The sequence below is a fragment of the Ranitomeya variabilis genome, chromosome 4, assembly GCF_051348905.1.
Source record: "Ranitomeya variabilis isolate aRanVar5 chromosome 4, aRanVar5.hap1, whole genome shotgun sequence".
NCBI lineage: Eukaryota > Metazoa > Chordata > Amphibia > Anura > Dendrobatidae > Ranitomeya > Ranitomeya variabilis.
Genome location: NC_135235.1, coordinates 58,093,697 through 58,120,965, shown reverse-complemented (window position 1 = coordinate 58,120,965; position 27,269 = coordinate 58,093,697). Strand labels below are relative to the sequence as shown.

Below are 27,269 nucleotides of genomic sequence, written 5' to 3'. Positions count from 1 at the left end.
CGCCCCAAACAGTTGAAACCGTGCTTCCCAAAAAGGCTGATATATGGTACAAGACCTACTTGATAAGAAAAGGAGATGAGTGACTTTTTTTCCTTTTTTTTTTTTTGTTTTTAGCTCCTTTTCTGTCCCCTATTCAGTCTACACGCAAGAAAACCGTTTTCGTGATCACAATAGTCCTGACTTCTCAGCCAGTGTTTTCTTCACACTTTCAACCTTGATGCCAATGGTCAAGATGTCAATAACAAACTGCCTAGAAAATGTAGACCCTGAGGCCGAGGTCACACGAGTGATGAGTCTGCTCGGTGGTGCTGATGACGCTCGGCTCACACTCTGATCAGTGTCCGATTATTGTGATCGGGTACTCTGCCATGAGAGATTCACATCACAGGGCTGGAGAAGGAGGAGAACTTAATGTCTCCATCTGCTCCATTATCAGAGTCCGCGTAAATCAGACGGCAGTCCAGTGTTTCTCACACACCTATAGATTTGAATGGGTGCACGCGATTTGATTTGTGGAACTACTCGCAACGTTTTTTGGGTATTTTTGTAATTATTTTTTTTTATTTTCATGATAAATCTTCATGATAGAAAAACTATATATACTACCCCATAGAATAAAATTGGCCTGCGTGCTGTCCTGTACTATACTATATACAGGGTAGCATGATGACACTGTGGTTAGCACTACTGTATACAGGGTAGCATGGTGACTGGTGGTTAGCACTACTATATACAGGGTAGCACGGTGACTCTGTGGTTAGCACTACTATATACAGGGTAGCACGGTGACTCTGTGGTTAGCACTACTATATACAGGGTAGCATGATGACTCGGTGGTTAGCACTATATACAGGGTAGCATGGTGACTCTGTGGTTAGCACTACTATATACAGGGTAGCATGGTGACTCGGTGGTTAGCACTACTATATACAGGGTAGGATGGTGACTCGGTGGTTAGCACTACTATATACAGGGTAGCACGGCGACTGGTGGTTAGCATTACTATATACAGGGTAGCATGATGACTCGGTGGTTAGCACTACTGTATACAGGGTAGCACGGTGACTGGTGGTTAGCACTACTATATACAGGGTAGCACGGTGACTGGTGGTTAGCACTACTATATACAGGATGAGAAAGAATTGCAATGATCATTATTGGTGGTGGACAATAGAAATCACACTATAAAGACCCTATAATTATGTAAATACATGGTCATGTAGTTCAAAGTATATGTCCACAACACCCAAGCATGGACAAAAGGATAACTGCAAACCACAATATATACTCAAAAAGAACAACAAGCAGTCGTAGAATCCAAAACAACCAAATTTTATTGTATAAACACAAACAAAATATATATAAAGAGATAAAATGACCAGACAAATAGTGCCAAGGAGGGCTAAAAGATGACACAGGGCGTCATCAACAACATGTTTAAAGCCCAAGGTACGGCAGTCCCCACATTGCAATCATATAGGTGACCATATAAAGTGCCGTATGCAATGTATAGCAGCAAGAATAGCCCATAAGTAAATAGAGCAACTAATCCCTCCTGATAAGCAGTCACATATTGAACCCCAAAGTGGCTATAGATAAATAAAAACAGGAGTCACATGAAAAACGGCAATAGTAAGCACATCACCTTAAACCGATGGTAGGTAGTAGCAGGGACCCTGATCCACCCTGACGTGCGTTTCGGTTGGTTACCTTCCTCAAGGGGCGCATAAACAATGTGGGCAAGAGGTAGCATATATATATATATATATATATATATATATATATATAGAGATCCGCCGCCATTAAAGCCCGGCCCCGCGCCGTCCCCCTCCATCACATCCATGCACGCCGGGCACCCGACGATCGGAAGCACGTGGGGCCCCACGTGAACCGGAAGTACGTGCACGGCCGCTAAGGATGCGATGGAGAAAGGACAGAGCGGCGCACGCGCAAAAGCGCCAGAGTAGAAAAGAGCCATCTGCAATAAGGGCAAAGGAAAGGGCAGCGGGACACAATAGGACAGATAGAAACCTATAGATGGTACAAGCGCACAGGACTAAATAAGAACAAAAGGACAAACACAAGAGGCATACTTCTAGTATATCGGTAAAAGAATACAAATACAAAGGGACACTAATCCAATATAGGGCACATATGCATAGTACAGCCATAAAAAATAATGATATATAATTATGCAACTAGACAAGTATAGCCTGGGCAGTAAATATATATTGTAAAGATAGAATCATAGCATACAAATTTAACATAATTACATATATAAATAGATATATAATATATACAGCACAGCACCCTAATCAAATCATGCTGAATCATGGTCATTTTATCTCTTTATATATATTTTGTTTGTGTTTATACAATAAAATTTGGTTGTTTTGGATTCTACGACTGCTTGTTGTTCTTTTTGAGTATCTACTATATACAGGGTAGCATGGTGACTCGATGGTTAGCACTGTATACAGGGTAGCACGGTGACTCAGTGGTTAGGACTGTACTATATACAGGGTAGCATGGTGACTCAGTGGTTAGGACTGTACTATATACAGGGTAGCATGGTGACTCAGTGGTTAGCACTGTACTATATACAAGGTAGTATGGTGGCTCAGTGGTTAGCACTGTACTATATACAAGGTAGTATGGTGGCTCAGTGGTTAGCACTGTTGCATTGCAGCGCTGGGTTCCTAGACTCAAATCCAGCTAAGGACAACATCTGCAAGGAGTTTGTATGTTCTCCCCGTGTTTGTGTGGATTTGCTCCAGGTTCCTCGGTTTCCTCCCACACGCTGAAGGCATACTGATGGGGAATGTAGATTGTGAGCCCCGATGGGGACAGTGGTGATGTCTGTAAAGCGCTGCGGACTATGATGGCGATATATAAGAATAATGCTAGTGCAGTAAGTGTCCGTGCGCGGAGATGACGTCTGCGTCAGAAGCTGACCTGGAGAGCAGCACGGCGATGGGCTAGTAGTAGTTCAGTTCCATTAGTGCAGTAGAAGTTGAGGCCAAGTCCTTTCATTTCCTAAGTTCCTAACACATTATTCACAAGTGTCTGCTTCTGTTCTTCCTTTCAGGTAATAAACTTACTCTTGAAACAAGGCCTACAAAAGAAGGAGTCGACGTGCGACAAGAATTGCTGAAATTCCACTCCACTTTTTATTCTTCTAACCTCATGTCCATTTGTGTGCTTGGAAGAGGTAATAACAATCACATTGATGCTCTAACTACTATTTGTGGCAGCATAAAATGTCAGAATTGCACTGTTCACCTCTTTGTTAGCGGTCTCTGAGACTACCGTACTTCTTTTATTTGGTGGGGGGCGGATACTTATGAGCAGCGGGAATGGCAAAAAAAATGGCAAAAACGGGTCACTCCGGACATCAGAGCTGCTGGATAACAGTAAAAGGGAATCGGAAAGCAGCGTGCTGTTGGGGCTGAGACCCTGATTCCAGCCATGTCACATGCTGGTCTGCATGCTGTCATTTTAGTATTATTATTGAAGCAATAAGAGTCCAGTAAGTGACACATTGAGAAGCAGTCTGTGCAGTACAGGCTCAGAGTATGTACCATGTGTCGGCTGTAATGGCTTGGATCGGAGAAACTGAACATGTTTAGCCCCTTACATTCTGCAGTGGCCCCTGGCTTGGTAGTTAGTGAAGGGCTTCATCTTTCAACCCATAGAACAGCAGGATTCTGTGGATAAACCTTCCATGTATAAAATGGAAATAGTCTGACAGCGTTTAAAGGGAATGGATATTCTGTAGTGACTGAATAAAACCCAGTGATACATTCTCATTAATTTCTAGTGAGTGTCCTTTTAAATTAAATTCTAGTTTTTGTACATAATGGGGGGGCAGCCATCTTCCTGAGCTGATGTTAACAGCGCTTAGAGATCGTCTTTTTTACTGCAGCCACTACACAAGTCTATAGCCTGATTATAGATAATTTCTATAGACGTGTTTCCTAGGTGTGATCTGCACCAAAGTCATTGGGGAAGGTAGTGGGAGCAGGTGAGCTGTGATGACGCTGGTGCTTCTTCTGGATGGTGGATCCTGTGCTATCTGCTGAAAGTCCTCTATGCAGAACAAGTCGTTTTAGTATTAGACCTCAGTGTACAAATGTCAAGATGGTTAGGGATAGACATGTAAGCACCAAGATGTCTGAAAATATATTTATTATTATAGCGCCATTTATTCCATGGCACTTTACATGTGAGGAGGGGTATACATAATAAAACAAGTACAATAATCTTAAACAATACAAGTCACGACTGGTACAGTAGGAGAGAGGACCCTTCCCGTGAGGGCTCACAATCTACAAGGGATGGGTGAGGATACAGTAGGTGAGGATAGAGCAGGTCATGTGGTGGTTTGGTCGATCGGTGATTGGACTGCATTACTGCTATATAGAGTAAACTTATATAAATAGAAGGACTTGGCGCATTAATTGGCCAATTCATGAGAGCCCACCAGCTCTGTCAAGACTTCACTTTCTTTGGGACCCTAAACCTAATAAACATGCCTCTACCAGGCTGAAAGCGTACTAATTTAAAGGGCAGGTATAAGGCGTGTCTGATTAATATTCTTATAAGGCCCCCATAGGACGTACAGACATAGGTGGGCTCTAATCTGTGGGGTCTGGAGAGATGTCAATCACGCATGTTTGATTGTGGATTGCAGATCTCATTGATCTCCCTGAGATAAGCTCCCGGCCAATGTGTCAGTCGGCGCTTTTCTCAGAGACAACACAGGAGCTCTCAGCAGAACGAGCATTCCTGTGAATACGAGAGATGGCTGCCGGAAGAACAATCATCCAAAGCATTGTTCAGCCGACAGCCATCTAATGTGCGTGGTCAAGCTTGGGGTCCTATCAAAGAAAGGTACGCCTTGTCATGGCTGGTGGGCTCTTATAAAAAAATAAATAAATAAAAAGGTACTTGGCGCATAAATCAGCCAATTAATAAGTATATTCTATGTATCAGTAATGCAGTTCAGTGTTTGCCCATGCTGGTGCTTACAAAGTGCTGCTGTATGCTTTTTGTTTATTATTGCATCCATTCACACTTACTTCTGTTTGGAGGTTCTGGTCAGTTGTTGTGTTTTTTTTTTTTTGTTTTTACTTCTGTGACAAAGTATAAGCAGATGCAACCTGCTATGATTGCATAATAAACAAAAGAATACAGCAGCCTTTGTAAGCACTAAGATGTATGCAAGCATTGTATATATGACCTTTTTATCTGAAAAATACTTTTGATTAAATCATGCAATGTCTATGTAAGAACAAAAAAAAGGATCCTGTTCTGAAGATGGCGATGTCTGAGGCTGATCTTCAGTCGTCACAGGGGCTGTGCCAGCAGCAATGTGATACTTGCAGCAGCTTTGTACTTGTCGCTGGGATACCTCCTGCATTGTAGACAACTGGTGTCCTGTCCTTGTTTAGTTGTCTTTTTATTTCTATTTTAGCCTAAGGGTACCGTCACACATTGAAATTTCCATCGCTACGACGTTACGATTCGTGACGTTCTAGCGATATCGTTACGATATCGCTGTGTCTGACACGCTACTGCGATCAGACACCCTGCTGAGAATCGTACGTCGTAGCAGATCGTTTGGAACTTTCTTTCGTCGCTTGATCACCCGCTGACATCGCTGGATCGTTGTGTGTGACAGCGATCCAGCGATGTCTTCGCTTGTAACCAGGGTAAACATCGGGTAACTAAGCGCAGGGCCGCGCTTAGTAACCCGATGTTTACCCTGGTTACAAGCGTAAACGTAAAAAAACAAACCGTACATACTCACCCGTCGGTGTCCTTCAGGTCCCTTGCAGTCTGCTTCCTGCTCTGAGTGCCGGCCGGAAAGTGAGAGCAGATCACAGCGGTGCTGCGCTCTGCTCTCACTGTACGGCTGCACTCAGAGCAGGAAGCAGACGGCAAGGGACCTGAAGGACACCGACGGGTGAGTATGTACGGTTTGTTTTTTTACGTTTACGCTGGTAACCAGGGTAAACATCGGGTTACTAAGCGCGGCCCTGCGCTTAGTTACCCGATGTTTACCCTGGTTACCCGGGGACTTCGGCATCGCTCCAGCGCCGTGATTGCAACGTGTGACCGCAGTCTACGACGCTGGAGCGATGCTTATACGACGCTGCGACGTCACGAATCGTGCCGTCGCAGCGATGAAAATTTCAATGTGTGACGGTACCCTAATGCTAAATTCATGTCCTGTTCACACCCTTCTTTTTATTCCACCTTGGTGGTTTTTAAAAATTTTTGTAAACCTTTTTATTTTTTTGCGTGTTTTTGTACTCAGAGCGTGTGTACACGTTGCAGATTTTTTGCTTTTTTTTTTTTTTTCTGCGCAGACTTGTAAGAAAACCCGAAGGCTTTCCTGATGCCAGCAAAGTGGACAAGAATCCTGAAGTGTCTTGCACATGTTGCTTATTTTTGGACTTGCAGATTTAAATCTGCAGCATGTCAATTATTTTGGCGTTTTTGCTGCACTCACTCCTACTAATGAATGAGGGAAAATCTGCACCAAAAATGCTTTTAAAAAAACAAACAAACTACAAAATGCACCGATTTTACGCTGCATTTTTACTGCCAAGAGATGCAGAAATTTCTGCACCAAGTACTTAACGTGTGCATAGTCTGATAAGGGCATATGCTAGGGAAAATGCTAAGCCTATAGCTTCCTAGCTTTTAAAGAAAAAAAAAAAAAAGTCAAGACAAAATTACTGCAATGTTAATAAATAAAGCCTTTTCAATATGGATTTTGAGTTTAAACACAGGATTCAATTGTGTGGATAATTTATAGATTCAATCCTTCTGAGAGAACGTGCTAATTACTCTGTCGCCTCATTGGGGGACACAGGACCATGGGACACAGGACCATGGGTGTTATGCTGCTGTCCACTAGGAGGCGACACTATGCATAATCTGAAAAAGATTAACTGTGGCTCCTCCTGTGCAGTATACACCCCTGGACGGCATCCGCCTTCTCCAGTTTTTGCTTAGTGTCGCAAAGGAGGCACACCTAAAGATTTTTACTCCGTTTTCCGACGGGATTACAGATGAAGAAAAGAGGGTCTCCTGTGTGACTCCCGGCATGGCTCCTTCCTCGGCCCCCTATTATGGGGTGCCCAGTTGAAGTAGAGATGGCTATTCCCCATGTTGCTCCTTCCCCAGTCCCTCGGGTGCTGGTTCGAAGTCGAGACCCCCCCTCCTTCCCCAATTCCTTTTGGTTTCTGGGTTGAGGTCGAGGCGAGGATAAAGGCCCCTGAAGGTGACAACAGCACCCTCCCTATCCCCCTCTGGGGGTATTAGGTTGAGACACCTCAGGTAGGGCCTGTACAGGCAGCATCCTACAGCTCCCAGCAATGGGCCAGCACACTGCGCCTGCATCCAGGGACCCCAGCCCAGCTGCGGGCTCCTGTTGGGGCCGGGGGGAGTGCAGGCAGGCATGGCACATACAGACACAGGGCTCCCTGCGTCCCTGTCTCTGCGGCAGCACCAGCTCTATACTGCCTCAGGGGGACCCCTCACAGTGCTCCCCTCTCGCTTACAGCCCCACCGCTATCCTGCCTTTAAATCCGGAGGAGTCCGGTTCTGATCCGACCCCCTCCCGGACTTTCGCGCCGGCCTGGAGCCCTTCTGGGCCTCAGGCATCTACTTTAGGCCCCGGCTTCGGCCTAGCTGAAGCCACAGCCTCCTCTCCACCCCCCGGCCCGCCCCCCGGATGACAAATATGACACTCTACCGTGTCATACAGGGGGCGGATCGAGACAGAAAGGGTGCGTTTTTACACAGCCTTGCCGCCTTTACAGCTCTCCGCCCCCTTCTCCTCCTCTCTTCTGTCTCTGCAGCCATTTTCGGCTGCAGATTAATCCTTCCCGGTCTGCAGGACCAGGCAGCCAGTCTCCGGGGGGCACAGGACTGTGGATCTTCGGCGCTGGACCTAGGGGCACACTGGTGGGGTAAGATCACAGCTGGGTTTTTTACTCAGCTGTGAATCCATATTACCTATAAGGCTTCCCCTATAGGTTTCTCTACCCCTGTAAGGTCCTCTGCTGGCAGCACTTCTGCACTCTGTGCACTATGCCGGGCTCAAGGTCCAAGAGAACCAGGCAGAACTGCATTCTGCACAGCCTGCGGGACCGCTCTCCCCAGTAGTAGCACGTACCCGCATTGTCAGAACTGTATACAAACTAATGTGTCACAGCCTCAAGAAGCCCCTGCCAATGCCTCGGTGTCTAATGCCACGCCGGAATGGGCCACTCAGATATCGCAATCTATGACGCAGTCTATAGATAACCTAACTTCCACATTGCTTCAGGCTCTGCAGGGTCATGCCCCGGCTATGACCGTTACCCAGCAAAGGGAGAGCTTGACTCAGGAACAAGATGACCCTGGCACATCCACGCCTAGGTCAGAACGCAAGCGGATCCATAGATCAAGTCCATCTGCGTCATCCCATAGCACACTGTCATCCCCCTCTAGGGAGAGACACCGTAGCTCCAGGTCATCTAGACCGTCCCATTCCAGGGACAGACAATGCAGATCTCCGCAATCCCCAACCAGAGAAGGCCTCCTCCCCAGCCCACCCAGCAGGGGACGCCTCAGTGATACACAGGATTCGGAAGGCATCTGCGACTCTGACTCGGACAGAGAAACTGAGGGGTATTGATCCCAATCCCTCCTAGCAATACAGCGCTAGTTGAGGACATAATATCGTCCATCCATCGGGTGCTGGACATTTCTGATCCGCCACCAGAGGCCCCAGAACATAAGATTTCCTTTGAAGGACCTCTGAAGCCGCCTAAGGTTTTCTCTAACCACCCAGAGTTTAAGGCGATCCTTAAAAAACAGCTCTCACAGCCTGAGAAAAAATTCGCTAATCGCAAATATCTGGAGGCGAGGTACCCCTTCCCACAGAAGGACACCAAGGAATGGACAGATCCACCTGAAGTGGATCCCCCAGTCTCCAGGCTAGCAGCACAGACCCTCCTTTCACTGCCAGATAGCTCAACCCTCAGGGACGCAGCAGACCGGCAGGTAGAATGCATGGCTCGTTCAATTTTCGAGGCAGCAGGGGCATCCCTGGCTCCCGCGTTCGCCTCAGTTTGGGCTGCCAAGGCCATCCTGGCCTGGGCAAAGAATTTACAAGCCTTCCAAGCATCCGCTCCTGAACTGTCGGACCAAGTGGTTCAAATTGCAGTTGTAGCAGATTACATGCTCCATGCAGCTCTGGATTCAGCAAAGGGAGTCGCGGGGATAGCATCAAACGCCATCACGATTCGGCGTATCCTCTGGCTGCGGGAATGGAAAGCGGACGCAGCCTCAAAGAAGTCCCTCACGCACCTCCCCTACCTCAGTGGGAGACTTTTCGGTGAACAGTTGAATACTATGATATCCAACGCCACAGGGGGTAAGAGTACTTCTCTTCCCCAACTGAAACCTAAACGCACTTACAAGAAGCGTAACCAAACTCGATTGCGATCCTTTCGGAATTCCTCCGGCTGGTCCGTCTCACGTCCAGTACAAAATCGTAACCGTTCCCCACGCAGGGACAACTCACGATCGACGCAAAGGTCGGACAAGACCTGGCAGTCAAAAGCAGGCCAGTCTAAGCCCAGAGGAGGAAAATCTCAGACTTTCTCTTCCTCATGACTCACGGACTCCGGAAGACACCACACCAGTAGGCGGCCGACTTTTGCTCTTTCATCAAGTCTGGCTGCCTATTACAGAAGACAGGTGGGTCATGGAACTAGTGTCTTCCGGATACAAAATAGACTTCACCTCCAACCCACCGGACCGGTTCTTCCTCTCTGTCCCCCCAAAACTGCCAGCCAAGGCTCGAGCCTACCACCAAGCGGTCTCCTCGCTTTATCAATCAGGAGTCATAGTACCGGTACCCACGACCGACCGCTTCCGAGGGTTCTACTCCAATCTGTTCGTAGTTCCCAAGAAAGGAGGCAGCGTACAGCCCATACTAGACCTAAAACAGCTCAACAAATATGTACGGGTCCGTCACTTCCGCATGGAGTCCCTTCGGTCCATCATTGCGTCCATGGAGAAGGGAGAATATCTCGCCTCCATAGACATACAAGACGCATACCTGCATATACCCATTGCACCTGCCCATCAGAGGTTTCTCAGGTTCGCAATAGGCCAGGACCACTACCAATTCGTGGCTCTCCCCTTTGGACTCGCCACGGCTCCCAGAGTGTTCACCAAGGTCATGGCAGCAACCATGGACGTCCTGCATTCCACAGGCATAGTAGTCGTTCCATACCTGGACGATCTACTTATCAAGGCTCCCACCTTCAAGGACTGCGAGCTCAGCGTCTCAATCACAACCGATACTCTCAGTCGCATGGGCTGGTTAATCAACCTACAAAAGTCATCACCAACCCCGAGTCAGTCCCTGACCTTCCTGGGAATGTTATTCAACACCTCCAGGGGTCTAGTGCTCCTTCCCAAGGACAAGGCACTGGCCCTCCGACTAGCAGTTCGCACCCTCCTCCGCAAACCCCCTCGATCTCTCCGTTTTGCCATGAGAGTCCTCGGCAAGATGGCAGCAGCAATAGAAGCCGTCCCATTTGCCCAGTTTCACCTCAGACCTCTCCAACTAGCCATTCTCAAGTCCTGGGACAGGAATCCCTTCTCTCTCGACAGGGAGTTCCAGCTAACGTCGTCAACCAGGAGGTCCCTGCACTGGTGGCTCAAGCCAACCTCGCTAGCAAAGGGGAAATCCTTTCTCTCAGGTCAATGGAAGGTTCTGACCACCGACGCGAGTCTGACGGGTTGGGGTGCGGTGCACCTACACCACAGGGCACAGGGCAAGTGGTCCCCAGCGGAAGCGACCATGCCCATCAACATCCTGGAAATTCGTGCCATCCTTCTGGCAGTGAGGGCCTTCCATCACTTACTGGCAGCCTCTCACATCAGGATACAGTCGGACAATGCCACGGCTGTGGCATATGTGAATCATCAAGGGGGGACCCGCAGTACCCAGGCGATGCGGGAAGTGTCACATATCCTCTGCTGGGCGGAGGACACAGGGTCGGTTCTTTCGGCGGTCCACATTCCGGGTGTGGACAACTGGGAAGCAGACTTCCTCAGCCGACAAGGAATAGACTCGGGAGAGTGGTCTCTCCATCCCGAAATTTTTCAACAGATCTGTCTCCGCTGGGGGACCCTGGATGTGGACCTAATGGCATCCCATTTCAATGCCAAGGTCTCCAACTTCATTGCCAGAACACACGATCCGCGGTCGCTCGGAGCAGACGCTCTGGTTCAGGACTGGACCCAGTTCCAGCTTCTGTATATTTTTCCACCTCTCCCCCTGATATCCAGAGTGGTGAGGAAGATCAAACAAGAGGGAGTTCCAATCATCCTCATTGCACCGGACTGGCCCAGACGCACATGGTACGCCGACATCGTACAACTCACAGCAGACGCCCCCTGGCGTCTCCCCGACCGCCACGATCTTCTATCACAGGGGCCGTTCTACCACCAGAACTCAGGGGCTCTCAATTTGATGGCGTGGCCCTTGAGACCTGGGTTCTAACCCAGGCAGGGCTCTCGACAAATGTCATTGGAACCATGATCAGAGCACGGAAACCAGCCTCTGCCAAGATTTATTACCGTACCTGGAAAGCTTTCTTTACCTGGTGCGAATCTCGTGGCCAGATCCCACTCCCTTATTCCCTACCCAAAGTACTTGGTTTTCTCCAATCGGGTCTGGAGGCCAGGCTGTCATTGGGCTCGCTTAAGAGCCAGGTGTCAGCCCTCTCAGTGCTTTTCCAAAAGCGCATTGCTACCAAGTCGAAAGTAAGGACTTTACTTCAGGGGGTTTCCCGATTGGTTCCCCCCTACAGACGACCACTAGAAACGTGGGACCTCAACCTGGTCCTGACAGCATTGCAGGAACCACCCTTCGAACCCCTTAAGGAGGTCCCGCTCCGCCTTCTTTCCCAGAAGGTGGTTTTCCTGGTGGCAATCACCTCGCTACGCAGGGTGTCTGAACTGACAGCACTCTCCTGCAGACGGCCTTTCCTGGCATTTCACCAGGACAAGGTAGTTCTTCGTACGGTCCCATCCTTCCTTCCAAAGGTTGTGTCCGACTTCCACCTCAATGAGGAAATTCCACTACCATCCCTTTGTCCGGTTCATAGAGTGGAGAAGGCTCTGCATACGCTTGACCTTGTCAGGGCTTTGCGTATATACGTGTCTAGGACTGCGTCCTTCCGGAGGTCTGATTCCCTTTTCCTCCTTCCGGAAGGCGGCCACAAGGGTATGCCAGCTTCCAAAGCTACTCTTGCCTGGTGGATCAAATCCACCATACAAGAGGCGTACCGCCTTAAGAATTCTCCTCTTCCATTCGGCACCAGGCTTCGGCACAACAAGTGTGTAAGGCGGCCACTTGGACTAGCTTACACACGCTTACTAAACACTACAGGGTTCATACCCAGTCCTCAGCGGACGCGAGCCTGGGTAGACGTGTCCTGCAGGCGGCGGTGCCCTAAGTGTACGGGCCTGTCTGCACAATATTCGTCCATTGCTTCCCACCCAGGGACTGCTTTAGGACGTCCCATGGTCCTGTGTCCCCCAATGAGGCGACAGAGTAAAGGAGATTTTTGTGTACTCACCGTAAAATCTCTTTCTCTTAGCCTCTAATTGGGGGACACAGCTCCCACCCTGTTGCCTTTTCCGGGCTGTTGTAACTGAGTTCTCATATTGTTTCTTGAGCTCGTACATAGTTGCCTTCTTACAGGCATAATTATGTTATTCATGTTACGTTCCTCCTACTGCTTTTGCACAAAACTGGAGAAGGCTGATGCTGTCCAGGGGTGTATACTGCACAGGAGGAGCCACAGTTAATCTTTTTCAGATTATGCATAGTGTCGCCTCCTAGTAGACAGCAGCATAACACCCATGGTCCTGTGTCCCATGGTCCTGTGTCCCCCAATTAGAGGCTAAGAGAAAAAGATTTTACGGTGAGTACACAAAAATCTCCTTTTTTGGTCCCCATTGAGCTTGGTGACCTGGATAAGGCCTCTTGTTCTAACAATTACTTTGCCTAAAGAATTGTATGAACTTAAATATTGTACATGTGGATTTTTTTTTTATTTTTATAGTTTTGCATTTCAACGTATTGTATCCTTAAAGAAAAATGGTCACCTCCCAAAAAAAAGCTATTTATCTGCCGTTTTTTTTTTTTTTTTTTTTTTTTTTTAATGGATAATTGAATTTTAAATCAAGTCTTAACAGGTAACAAGGAGGAAATTGAGTGCTGACAGCAGAGGGGAGTGTAAATGTAATTTTAGGGGGCGAAGGGATTCAGAGTGGGCTGTCCAAGTAGTGGACAACCCCTTTAAATGCCGGACTACCCCTAAATCTGCAGGTAAATGGTGTTTTGTGGATGTGACCGGATCCCTTTTAAGCTCTAAAGAGTGTATAATTTTGATAACACTACATTCACTTCTCAACTTTGAAAATCATATATTCTGGACAGGTTTTCAGCATCCAGTGATGACCAAGTTTTTTTTTTTTTTTCTTTTTCTCATGCACAGAAACCCTTGATGATTTAACAGAATTGCTGGTGAAATTGTTTGCAGAAGTGGAGAATAAAAATGTCCCAGTTCCAGAATTTACAGAAAATCCCTTCCAAGAGCAATATCTGCAGGTACATCCGGATACCACATCAACAAGTAAAAGGGAATCTGTCAGCATGATTTTACAATGTAATCTGAGAGCAGCATGATGTAGGGGCAGCAGAGAGCCCGATTCCAGCAGTTTGTCATTTATTGGGCTGTGTTGTTGTTCCAATGCAATCATTGTTTTATCAACAGGAGATTATCACTAGAGGACTAGGTGTCTCGTGCCTCCTGGTCCATCCATGCCCCTACCACTGATTGGCAGCTTTCTGTGTACAGTGTGGTGTGGGCCGGGTTACACCGGGCTCACCATTCAGAGCTCTGCTAGATCTGCAGCAGAGGAAATTGTATCACAACTCCTGCACACAGTGAACTCTGAGATATATTGCTGGAATCGGGGTGTCTGCCCCTACATCAGGCTGCTCTCAGATTCCCTTTAATCTCAAACTAAACAATCCAAAACTCTCTCCTTTTGGTGGCCAAAGGCAGCCCGAAATCTATATTTTAAAGTTTGCCTTTTTTGCATCTGATTTGGAGATCTGTATCCTCCAGACATATGGTCAGGACAGGACTCTGCTCACACGAATACGAGAAGGTGGGCACTCACTTTGGTGAGGATGCATAACACTAATTAGAAACCTTTTTATATTTTCCTTTTTTTTTTTTTTCTAGAAAATGTACAAAATCGTGCCTATTAAAGACATTAGGAATCTATATGTCACCTTCCCAATTCCTGACCTCCAGAAGTACTACAAGTCCAACCCAGGTCATTATCTTGGACACCTTATTGGACATGAAGGTCCTGGAAGTCTTCTCTCTGAACTCAAATCCAAAGGTAAAAAAAGTGTATCTGTATTTGTTCCGTTAAACCCAGATCTTGTCCAATTCTCCTCCATCTTTGCAGTTTGGGCTCAGCAATTGCAGTCTAAGCGGTCAGATGGACCGAAGCTATTCATTTTCCTCATGTTTTTAACCCTATCCTGACATACGACCTACTATTACGTCATGTCTGGTCCATATCTTTGAGGCTAAGTTAGGAACTGAGCTTCCTTCCTGGCAGATGTTGCCTTTGTCCTTTTTCTTTTTTTTGTTCTTTTTCTTGTGGAATTTTTGAAGCGGAATCTGAGCGATAATTCCTTGGCGCCAATTCATCAAGACGGGTGTTTTTCATGCCACTCTCGATCAGTGGGTGGGGTGGAGCTGGCCACAAATCTTACTCCAGTCAGTGACACACTGCCACTTGTCATGAATTTGAGTGGGGGTCTCTACATGCCAGATCGCCCAAGTTCTGCCCAAGTTGTTAGAGCGGAGCGAAATTTTAAGTGAAAACGTCCAAGTCTCAAAACTTTTGCACAACTTTGCAAATGAAATTCTGGCATAAAAGCTGTTCTAAATGTGGGATCAAGTTTTTGGAGGAGGATTTGGAGAGTTCTGTCTTAGTTTCTGCTTCAAAAACTGACAAACCAACTCGGTAGAGAGCAGCGTTCTCCTGCTGCTGGCAATTCTTGGTGCGCGCCGTTTCGTACCATTGTTGCGCACCTGTGACATGATTGCAGTGTGCAGCCCGTTCTGGTGAATTCTCATTTTGACAATTTTATGCTTTATGCCGGTGTATGGACCACCGCGGATTGTGTAGGGGCCGCTGCGGAAGCTCCAACGTCTTCAGGAAGCTCTTTCAACACTTTCTTTTATATTCATCTGTACACACAATGTAATGGTGGCTGCAGAGCAGACTAAAACATCAGTGGGTTTGTTTTTCTTGTTGCAGCCACTATTACATTATGTTCAGTTCAATATATAAAAAAAAAATTTGGTGAAAATTTCCATTTTAAAAGTTGTGTCCTGCACTCAATGCAAGTTGAGCAAGGAAACCTATCGGGGTGAATGATGGACCATCTCCATTCACGGTGTTGCTCTGACGCCCCTCTCCTTGATTTTTATAGAATTTTTCAATAGCGGTTCCCCTCCCATGGTAAATCTACCCCATGTTGGCCACTCCTTGACTCTGTGCTGTTCTTTCATAGGCTGGGTAAATACTCTGGTTGGAGGCCAGAAAGAAGGCGCCAAGGGATTCATGTTCTTCATCATTAACGTAGATCTTACGGAGGAAGGCCTGTGTAAGTAATGCAATGATCCAGCAGTGAGCGCCGGGATTTTCTTATATCGTGAGGTGTATGGATTTTTTTGTTTTGTTTTTGGTAAAAGGAAAAAGTTTCATTAAACGTATACAAATAAATGCAAAACACAAAAGCTATTGAGGGTATTTGTTTTGTCTGTAGATACAGTCACATAGCCCAGTCTATACACTGCTCTCTACTTACACCTGTCGTATCCATTTTGACTCTAGGCGTGCTCACTAGTGATGAGCGAACGTGCCCAGATAAGGTGTGATCTGAGCATGCTTGGGTGCTAATAGTGTCTACGGCATACTTGAAAAATATGTTCGACAGCCACAACACATGCAGGGATGGCCTAACAGTTGCGTTACATGCAACCGTGGGGACTCGGAACATATTATTCGAGCACGCTGAAGACACTCTGTTAGCACTCGAGCATGCTCAGATAACACTTTACCCGAGGGCATTCTCCCATCACTAGTGCTCACGCTTCTGTATGCATCACCTTATTCTGTGTCTTAGTGAGATACATCAGGGCCAAAATAATAGGGCTAACGCACGCACGCACGCACGCACGCACGCACACACACACACACACACACACACACACACACAAACACACACTCTTTATCCTCTTTTTGCTGCCTATCTGTACAATGCTCCTGCATTTTCCACATTTGGTGCACAATATACTTTTTTTGTGGAACTTTTCCAAAGCTGTTTAAAATGCATTTTTCACTCAACATGTAGTTTTGTACATTTGGGTGACTTCTGTAGCATGTTTATGGAGCTCTACATACCTGGTTCGTGTGTATGAACAAGGCACAGACCTTTCTTCATAGTCCGTCTATGAATATACCGTACCCGATTACTGAGCCCAGTGGTTTATGTTGGAGTCTGTGTGCATAAAATCGTGATAAAACCACTAAAAGAAACCGCTCACATTGAGCATCCTATTATTAGAATGCATTCTGCATTTATTGTGCACATGCTGCATTTTTTTCCGGAGCGGAAACACGTTCCGGAAAAAAACGCAGCATGTTCATTAATTTTGTGTGCGGGGATTCCGCACACATAGGAATGCATTGATCCACTTACTTTCCGCATGGGGCTATGCCCACCATGCGGGAAGTAAGCGGATTATGTGCAGTTGGTGCCCAGTCCGTGGAGGAGAGTCTCCCCTCCTCCATCCTGGGTACCGATCCCTGTTTAAAAAAAAAAACAAAAGAAAAAGAATTAAAATAAAAAAAGTGATATACTTGCCTTCCGATGGCCCTTGGAGTGCTCCCGCCTCTCAGTGGTGCACACGGCGGCTTCCGTTCCCAGAGATGCATTGTGTGAAGGACCTGGGATAACGTCGCGGTCACGCGACCGTGACCTCACAAAGGTCCTTCGCTCAAAGCATCCCTGGGAACAGTAGAAGCCATGTGCGCCGCTGAGGAGATCGGGGGCCGTCGGAAGGTGAGAATAACCATTTTTTAAATATTAATATTAGATCTTTTTACTATTGATGCTGCATAGGCAGCATCAATAGTAAAAAGTTGGTCACACTTGTCAAACACTGTTTGACAAGTGTGACCAACCTGTCAGTCAGATCTGTAGCATCGCTTGCAAAACGCTAGTGTTTAGCGGGAATATGCATGCCAATTCCATATGCGTATTTCCCGCGGCAGGGAGTCCCGGACGTGTGCACATAGCCTTAGGTTTCCATCCATTTCTACTTTTCCTTAAAAGCAATATTAGTGAAGGTAAAATTGAGATCAGCAGTGGTGTGAAGAGTGCGTGATCCTGTAATTAGGACATCTTCATGATTTATTGCATTTTGTTGCTTTCTATATTTGAAACACTTTGGGAAAGGACAGGGTTTGCTTCTCCTGGAGTATAAGTGTGTGTAGACCTGCATGACCATTGTACTGTGCTTTCTCTCCATCTAGTGCATGTGGATGATATCATTTTCCACATGTTTCAGTACATCCAAAAACTCCGAACAGAAGGCCCTCAAGAATGGGTTTTCCAGGAATGTAAGGTGGGTGTCCTCTAATGACATTATTTACCTACACATATATATGTAATTTTACCAAATTTCCTAATGGAATTCTATTTTTTGGACTTGGGGGCACAATGAAGACAACTGGGCGCTTATTGTGGGGGATTGCTTGCATAGTAATTAGGCTTTCATTCTGAAAATCGTTTCCAATGGGGGACTTATGGCACCTTTTATAGTACGCCGCTGCATATGTGGGGGTTCCTAGTGCTTGTCAGATGTGACCGGTGTTGCCATTTACTGGTCAATCTCATGAAATCCAATGATGGACTCACTGAGGCCACTAATTGGCAACTGCTGCTGTTTTACCCTTAAAGGAGTTGTCCAGGATTGTCATATTAATCACTTATTTGGAGGCTAGGTTACCAATTTTTGGATCAGTGGGTGTTTGACCACCATGCACCCCCACAGATCACCTGTTATCTGCCCCGGCAGCGTCCAGATGTAAACAATTGGGGTGCAATATGGCTGGATGTCACTGAGATTGAAGCTAAATTACATATATAAAATAATAGTCTCGGCTTTCTTTCCCAAAAACTGATGGATATTAGGCTTTATAATATTTTATTTTTCTTTAGGACTTAAATGCTGTTGCCTTTCGATTTAAGGATAAAGAGCGCCCACGTGGCTACACATCTAAAGTGTCCGGACTATTACATGTACGTAGCAGAGACCTTTTTATTGCACATTATGAACACGAAAAGATTCCTTCACTGAGATTAATTAAGCAGAACTATAAAACACTTGTCAATATCCTGGCCAACTGTTTGCATTGTATATCCTTGTACATAATTCAACCTGTCGTGCGCCTTTCCACTCGTTCTAACAGACCTTAAATTATACCGCTCTTTTTGTGTTTTTGCCTCGATGACCAACATTTGGAGGCTCGAATATTAAAAGGACTCTCTGCTCAACCCTTCTCCTCAATCTGCCTCACCAATTAAAAATGAAGAAATAAAATGCACGTTTGGTATCGCTACATTTGCAAAGGTCCGATCTATGAAAATATTAAATTAATCAAATCTGTAAATGGCATAATTAAGAAAAAATCCCCAATTGCATCATTGCAATAATGAGTAATAAGAGGCAATCAAAACATCTCATCTATCTCAAAAAAACATCAGCTCAGGGCACAAAAAAACAAGCCCTCACATCGCCCCAAATCTCAAACATTGAAGATATTACTTTTTTAAAATTACATAAGCAAGAATTTTTTTCTCTCACAAAACAAAAACTATGCATATTTGGTATCTCTGTAATCATCCTGACCAGGAAATGATATCCAGGTCATTTTTACCCTAAAATGGGGGGGGGAAAAAAAGTGGAATTGCACACTTTTTTATTTTATTTTTCCTGCTGTCGAGGACATCACATGATGAAATGGATGTCATTCAAAAGTACGACTCAAAACAAACCCTCATATGGCTGTCAACAGAAAACTAAAAAAAAAAAGTTATGGCTCCTGCAGTAAGGCTGGGTTCACACTGCATTGGAGGCATCCGTTAGACGGACTACGTTCACCGCGGCATAACACGGTGTAACGCAGTTCGTTAACGCCGCCATTAAGTCCTATGTCGGACGCATTGCTAGCGCACGCCCACAATGGGCGTGCGCTAGAGATGTGCCGTCATTGAGTGACGGACCCTGGGACACGGGCTGCAGCGTTTCCAGGTCTGTCACTGCTAGCGCAGATAGAGCTAGCAGATTCTCTATCTGCGCTAGCGCGACGACATAACGCAAGTGCCGATAACAGCAGCCCGTTAACGTATGTGTTTAACGGGCTGCATAAACGCATTGTGAACCTAACCTAAGAGAGGGGAAAAAAGCACCGAAAAACAGATTCTCCCGTTCGGGAAGGAGTTAATAGAAGCAGTTATACCTGGTGCTACTGCTCATCCCCTCTTACAGAGAAATATATATATATATATATATATATATATATATATGTTCAAGAAAAGGAACAGCACAATTCTACTTATCCTCGGGTGCAAGGCCCCCAGGATATCAGTCCCATATATCCCAGCTTCCTAATACTTTCAAAGAACGAGGCAGCACTCCATCATTCCAGTGTTAGACGTGCAGGATTTTAATCAACCCACTTGTCTGAGCCCGGACAAGTGGGTTGATTAAAATCCTGCACGTCTAACACTGGAATGATGGAGTGCTCCCTCGTTCTTTGAAAGTAGATAGATAGATCTATATAATATATTTATACACGCACGCACGCACACACACTGCCTTGCGAAAGTATTCGGCCCCCTTGAACTTTTCCACCTTTTCCCACATATCATGCTTCAAACATAGGTACCAAATGTAAATTTTTGGTGAAGAATCAACAAGTGGAACACAATTGTGAAGTTGAACGAAATTTATCGGTTATTTTAGATTTTTGTTGAAATTCAAAAACTGAAAAGTGGGGCGTGCAATATTATTCGGCCCCGTTATCTTAATACTTTGTTGCGCCACCTTTTCTACGATTACAAGTCGCTTTGGGTTTGTCTCTATCAGTTTTGTACATCCAGAGACTGAAATTCTCGCCCATTCTTCCTTGGCAAACAGGAACTCAGTGAGGTTTGATGGAGATCGTTTGTGAACAGCAGTTTTCAGCTCTTTCCACAGATTCTCGATTGGATTGAGGTCTGGACTCTGACTTGGGCATGCTAACACCTGGATACGTTTATTTGTGAACCATTCCATTATAGATTTCGCTTTATGTTTGGGATCATTGTTGGAAGACATATCTCCATCCCAGTCTCAGGTCTTTTGCAGACTCCAACAGTTTTTCTTCGAGAATGGTCCTGTATTTGGCTCCATCCATCTTCCCATCAATTTTAACCATCTTCCCTGTCCCTGCTGAAGAAAAGCAGGCCCAAACCATGATGCTGCCCCCACCACGTTTGACAGTGGGGATGGTGTGTTCAGGGTGATGAGCTGTGTTGCCTTTACGCCAAACATATCATTTGGCATTGTTGCCAAAAAGTTCGATTTTGGTTTCATCTGACCAGAGCACCTTCTTCCACATGTTTGGTGTCTCCCAGGTGGCTTGTTGCAAACTTTAAACAACACTTTTTATGGCTATCTTTGAGAAATGGCTTTCTTCTTGCCACTCTGCCAGATTTGTGCAGTGTATGACTGATGATTGTCCTATGGACAGACTGTCTCACCTCAGCTGTAGATCTCTGCAGTTCATCCAGGGTGATCATGGACCACTTGGCTGCATCTCTGATCAGTCTTCTCCATGTTTGAGATGAAAGTTTAGAGGGACACCGGGTCTTGGTAGATTTGCAGTGGTATGATACTCCTTCCATTTCAATATGATCGCCTGCACAGTGCTCCTTGGGATGTTTAAAGTTTTGGAAATCATTTTGTATCCAAATCCGGCTTCAAACTTCTCCACAACAGTATCACGGACCTGCCTGTTGTGTTCCTTGGCCTTCATGATGCTCTCTGTGCTTCAAACAGAACCCTGAGACTATCACAGGGCAGGTGCATTTATACGGAGACTTGATCACACACAAGTGGATTATACATTTATCATCATTAGGCATTTGGGACAACATTGGATCATTCAGAGATCCACAAAGAACTTCTGGAGTGAGTTTGCTGCACTGAAAGTAAAGGGGCCGAATAATATTGCACGTATCCCTATACCTCTGAATACAGGCTGCTATCAATAGCCATCTGCATTCTGATTAACAATTTTCAAGGCCACTGCAGGGAATTTTTAATTACAACCATTGCACTGCCATATTGACTTCCATTTTATAAAAGCCTGCATTCAAATATACCATATCTAATATATAAAGGTGTGTGTGTGTGTGTGTGTGTGTCCGGGATTGGCATCTGAACCGTCGCAGCTACAGCCACAAAATTTTGCACAGTCACACGTCTGGACCCCGAGAGCGTCATAGGCTATGTTGTGAGGTGAAATTTTAACCCCGCGCGTTCCAATTCACCAAACAATTTTGCCCCTATCTACATAATGGGGAAAAAGTGAAAGGAAAAGTGTTGGAGGCAAATTAACAGCTGCCAGATGTGAACAAGGGGGACTTAAAGAATGACAGCGATGGCGCCAAAGAGTATATACTGTACAGTTGCTAAGGTGGGGCCCCAACATGGGATAATCACCACACCACCACGGGGATATGAACACACACACAAAATGCACCACACACTACCACGTGCTCGAACACATATACCACCCTCAGCGCACATTTCACCACACATACACCAACCTCGCCACATAAGTCGAAACACAAAAGTCGCCGCTCAAAACTCGCCACGCGCAAAATTCTCCACATGCAAAACTCGCCACACGTGCAAAACTCACCTCATCGAAAACTCGCCACACGCAAAACTTGCACACGCGGAAAAATTGCCACATGCGCAAAAGTTGCAACACATGCAAAAGTTGCCTCACACAAAACTTGCACATACTCAAAAGGCACCACACATAAAACTCGCCACGCGCAAAACTCGCCATGCGCAAAACTTGCACACAACTTGCTACACTAACCTGTCACATGCAACTCGACACACAAAAAGTTGCTACACGCATGTCGCCACACAAAACTCATCTCACAAAAGTCACTACATGCATGTCGCCACACGCAACTCAACACACACAACTTGACACACGAAACTCGCCCTAAAACACACACAAGTCTGGTATTATCCTTCAAAAATAAAAATCTGATTAATAAGCAGACAAACTACAAGAGCAACAAATGTACCATATAGGAATCTGGCAGCTGTCAGTCACATGACCAGTCTATTATGTGTATGTGTGAGCTAATATATACTGCCAGGGGGTGGGCTTACTGTTGGCTGTGGATTTATCAGGCTGCCAATTTAGCTTACAAATACTGAGGTAAAAATACTGACCAAATAACGTGTGAACGAGGTCTAATACAGGAGGAGATGACATACAGATATATACTATATACAGGAGGAGATGACACACAGGTATATACTATATACAGGAGGAGATGACACACAGGTATATACTATATACAGGAGGAGATGACACACAGGTATATACTATATAGAGGAGGAGATGACATACAGGTACATACTACATACAGGAGGAGATGACATACAGGTATATACTATATACAGCAGGAGATGACACACAGGTATATACTATATAGAGGAGGAGATGACATACAGGTATATAGTATATACAGATGGAGATGACACACAGGTGTATATACTATATACAGGAGCAGATTACCTACAGGTATACAGTATATACAGGAGGAGATGACATACAGGTATATACTATATACAGGAGGAGATGACACACAGATATATACTAGGTGAGATGACACACAGGTATATACTATATACAGGGGAGATGACATACAGGTATATACTATATACAGGAGATGACATACAGGTGTATACTATATATAAGGGAGATGACAAACATGTATATACTGAGGTGAAAATGAAAAGGTGTGAGTGCAAAATGAGAGGAGTGAGGGAAAATAGTGGAGTGATCAGAAAATGACAGATGTGAGGTCGAAATGACAAGTGTTAGGGGGGAATGAGAGGAGTGAGGGGGAAAATGAGAGGTGTGAGGGGGAAAATGAGAGGTGTGAGGGGGAAAATGAGAGGCGTGATGGAAAATAAGAGAAGTGAGGTGCTATAACTAACCACAGATATTTACTATGCCCAGGCAACGCCGGGCTCTTCAGCTAGTATATTATATAATTGGGTGATTGCTGTACATACTATTCCCCAACTACTAATTTACAAGCTTGGACACTAACACTTGGTTCTGAGATCTTCTTGTAAAGTTGCTGACTTCCTGATCCAGTAGGTCTTCTTACTTCCCTCTCCTGGGATCTTTCGCAGGTAGAACACACTAATCATACAGCCTTGTGATTGATCTGGTACAGTTCACCGCATGTTCTTTCTCCTCTAAATCCAAATATATTTTGTGAATATCGCTTGGATATTGACTTTCTTTTTTTTCTTCTCAGTATTACCCTCTAGAAGAAGTCTTGGCTGCTGAGTATTTACTTGAAGAATTCAGGCCTGACTTGATACAAATGGTGCTTGATAAACTCAGGCCAGAGAATGTCCGGTAAGTTCGCTGGGAGACCATGTCCAACTAGTGATGAGCGAACGTGCTCAGATAAGGCGTTATCCGCCATGCTCAAGGGCTAACAGTGACGTCGGTGTGCTCAAAAAAATATTCGAGTCCCCGCAGCTGCATGTCTCACGGCTGTTCGACAGCCACAACACATGCAGCCGCGGGGACTGGAACGTAATTTTCAAGCACACCAGAGACACTCTGTTAGCACCCGAGCATGCTCAGATAACACCTTATCCAAGCACGTCCGCTCATCACGATGTCCAGCACCTAAAGAGTCATGACCTGACAACCTTGTGTAGTCTGTACTCGGGTCAGTGTGTCTTTCTACCTACTTATTGTAACACCGAAGAAGCGTATTTTGGCATTTTACTGCCTATTTAAAATGGCTATAATACTTTTTTTTTTTTTTCTTTGCAAAACTTGTGATTTGACTTATTTAAAAAAATAAATAAATAAAAAGAGCTATCCCACACAGAATGCACTGATTTCACTTCATCAAAGACAATGGAATCGCCGAGTTATCAGCCTATTAATGCATTTCATGAAGGAACAATAAAAAAAAATTGGCCCCAGAATTTGTTGATTTTATATGAAATATACGGTAAGTATTTAAACGGGTGATTACTAGTCCTCCCGAATACCCATGATCAGAGCTCATCCTAATCCGAATATTCACTGTATGGACACAAGTACTGGGAAGCCTGCACAGTACACCTACAGGGGCTCCTATGACATTAATATGGAGCTTGTCCCTCTTACGGCTATGACATTTCCTCCCTTCTGGGAAGTTTTCTCCAAGAGTTTGGAGGTGTAAGTAGGTTTTTTTTTTTTTTTTTGCCATTCATCCAGATGAACATTTGTGAAGTCAGACACTGATTTTGGAGGAGAGGGCCGGCTCACCATCTCCATCTAGTCCATATCGATGGTGTTGGATGTTTGAGCTCTCAAGTTCTTCCACACCAAACTCCCTCCCCAACCATGTGGTTATGGGGTTTTGTGGGTTTTCTGTGAAACAGAAAAAGGGCCTACAAGCTGCGACTTCCAGAAAGTTAGAATTTATAGTTGTCCTAAATGTTTTGTATGCCGAACCAATAAGTTTTAAACGAAGGATCCGATGCCGACCCGCAGAAAACAAGCCCATAGCATTATCCCTCGTCTACCACAAACTTTACTGCTGGCCCAGTGCTGTCCGGTTGCTAACATTCACCTGACATTCATCAATCAGACTGGAGACGTGAAAATGTGTTGTTTGGAGTGATGTGTCACTGTCTTCTATCTGGCAGAGTCCAGGGTCAGTGTGCCTTACACCACTCCATCTGACGTGAGGCAGTGTGCTTGGTGATGTAAGGCTTACTTGCAGCTTTGCGGCCTTTTAAACACCTCGCCATGAAGATCTTGGGCTGATATTAGACCAGAGTGTTGGTGACATTTCTGCACTCAGTTATTCCCCCCTCCCCCTGTGTAGCGTTACGTGATCTCCGCTTCGTGGCCGATTTGCTGTGATTTATTCCATTTTTCACAAATATGACTTACAGGTGATGGTGGAATATTTCGGAGGGGAAAAATGTAATGAACGGACTTTGCTTTCAGTACAGGACAGCACTGGCATCAGAATGGCTCGTTCTAAAGAGCTCACTATCACAAATATAGGAGGACGGCACGGCGAGAGGATACAGTGGGGGCAAGGGACAGAATGAAAACCCTGCAGTCAGTGATTGACGTGGCCTCATACTTGTGTCTATACGTTCCGCAGCCTGTTTGTTCTCCATCCTTGTAGGGTTTCCCCGGATTGTGCTGCTCAATGTGCTGAAATCCGACCATCTATAATGTGTTCCCATGTATCTCTCCGTTTATAAAGTGTGTTTTACACCATATAACAAGGACAATTGGAATTTGTTCTGCTTTTTTCTGTCATTGTAACAGAAGGGCCGTGCAGAGATTACATGAGGATGTTCTGCCCCACGACCTTTTTCTACCCTTTCTGCAGATTTGTGTTTAGTAAGCAGAGAACATGAGCTGAACACCCCGCACTAAGTGCCCATATGCTCTGATATTTCCATCCTGCACCATAAAGCGGAGTTTTATGCTTTCCCCTCTGCTGCGAGCAAGCACAGGCTTGTTTACTACAGCAGAAAAGCCGCCCTGGAGACAGAAGGGACGCCATTATCTGTAGAGCCATCCTGGATAGGACACTGCCGCCATCTGTAGTGGCACAGCCGGCACGCTGATGAGGCGCCGCTGCAGACCCTGCGGGGAAGGCTCGCGCACACATGCCATTTCCCATTTTCTGCTGATACCTTAACCTTGTTGTCTTTGTGGATTGATGTAGAAAGGACTTGTAGCTCCCAAGATTACTACTGATCTTGCACTTGTGGAGTTAATCTAAGCGTGGTGTCTTTATGACCAAATTGGTGTGACTGCTGGCGGAGTGGCTGGATGGGAGTCTTGCATGGTGGAAAAGGTGTGTGGGATTTGTAGGTCATCGCCTGGCTTGTTACTTTAACCCTCTGCAGCCATTCCGTCCAGGGTGGATTCACACACAGAACCTGTTCACATGCAGGATAATGCACCGCTGTATCTCTAGCAGTAGTCCTAGCTCAGACGTCCCCCATGGTCAGGACTTAGGAGATGCTCTCATTCACTACCCTGCAGCATGTGACAGTAAGTGCCCCCTGGGAGTTCTTTCTTCAGTGAAGTGTCCGAAGTTCTCGCTGACATCTCATGGAAAGGACGTTACATGATGCCGGAGATATCATTCAAGATGTGGAGGGGTGTCGTTGTCATCAGTCATTCCGGACACTTTGCTGAAGAATCGGCGCCCATTGGCTACTTCATAGTTCATTATCATACAGCAGGTGACTAAATAAAAGACTATTTACTTGGCAGTGGCATCCAGCAGACCGTGCAGCCACTATGGGGCCTGGTTCCAGTGCTTCCCACCCATCCTCAGACCTTCTACCTTATGTACATCATGGGTGCAGATCCAGGAGGATCAAGGAGCCACCAGCTCACTGCTCCACCATTCCCTCTGATCAGAGTCAGCACAGTGGGCACGTTGACATCCCTACCGGAATGGGGAGAGGTTAGGGGTGTGGGTAGCGCTTATTAAATTATTTTTTTTTGCTATTGTATGGGAATATACAAATATACTGTGTGTGGTGCAAGTAGAAAGGCAGGGGGATGCTGTGGGGGCCATTAGATTGTGTTGTGGGACTTTAAAGGGAACCTGTCAGCACAAAGGTGACGGCCAATCTGAAGGCAGGGTGACCTGAGCAGATTGATGTATAATTTTATGAGAAGGTTCAGTATAACCTGTGTTTTAGTCATTAAATCTT

General features: G+C 45.7%; 1 protein-coding gene across 5 annotated transcripts in view; it reads left to right on the top strand.

Annotated features, from left to right (window-relative positions):
• IDE (insulin degrading enzyme) overlaps nt 1-27,269 on the top strand; it is a 113,817-nt gene that overhangs the window by 31,689 nt on the left and 54,859 nt on the right. For all 5 annotated transcript variants that reach the window (XM_077258581.1, XM_077258577.1, XM_077258578.1 and 2 more), the window contains 7 exons: nt 3,089-3,211; nt 13,587-13,699; nt 14,343-14,505; nt 15,695-15,787; nt 17,722-17,813; nt 18,410-18,490; nt 23,819-23,922. In XM_077258581.1, the coding sequence (XP_077114696.1) occupies nt 3,089-3,211; nt 13,587-13,699; nt 14,343-14,505; nt 15,695-15,787; nt 17,722-17,813; nt 18,410-18,490; nt 23,819-23,922 (769 nt within the window). The remainder of the gene's footprint in view (nt 1-3,088; nt 3,212-13,586; nt 13,700-14,342; nt 14,506-15,694; nt 15,788-17,721; nt 17,814-18,409; nt 18,491-23,818; nt 23,923-27,269) is intronic.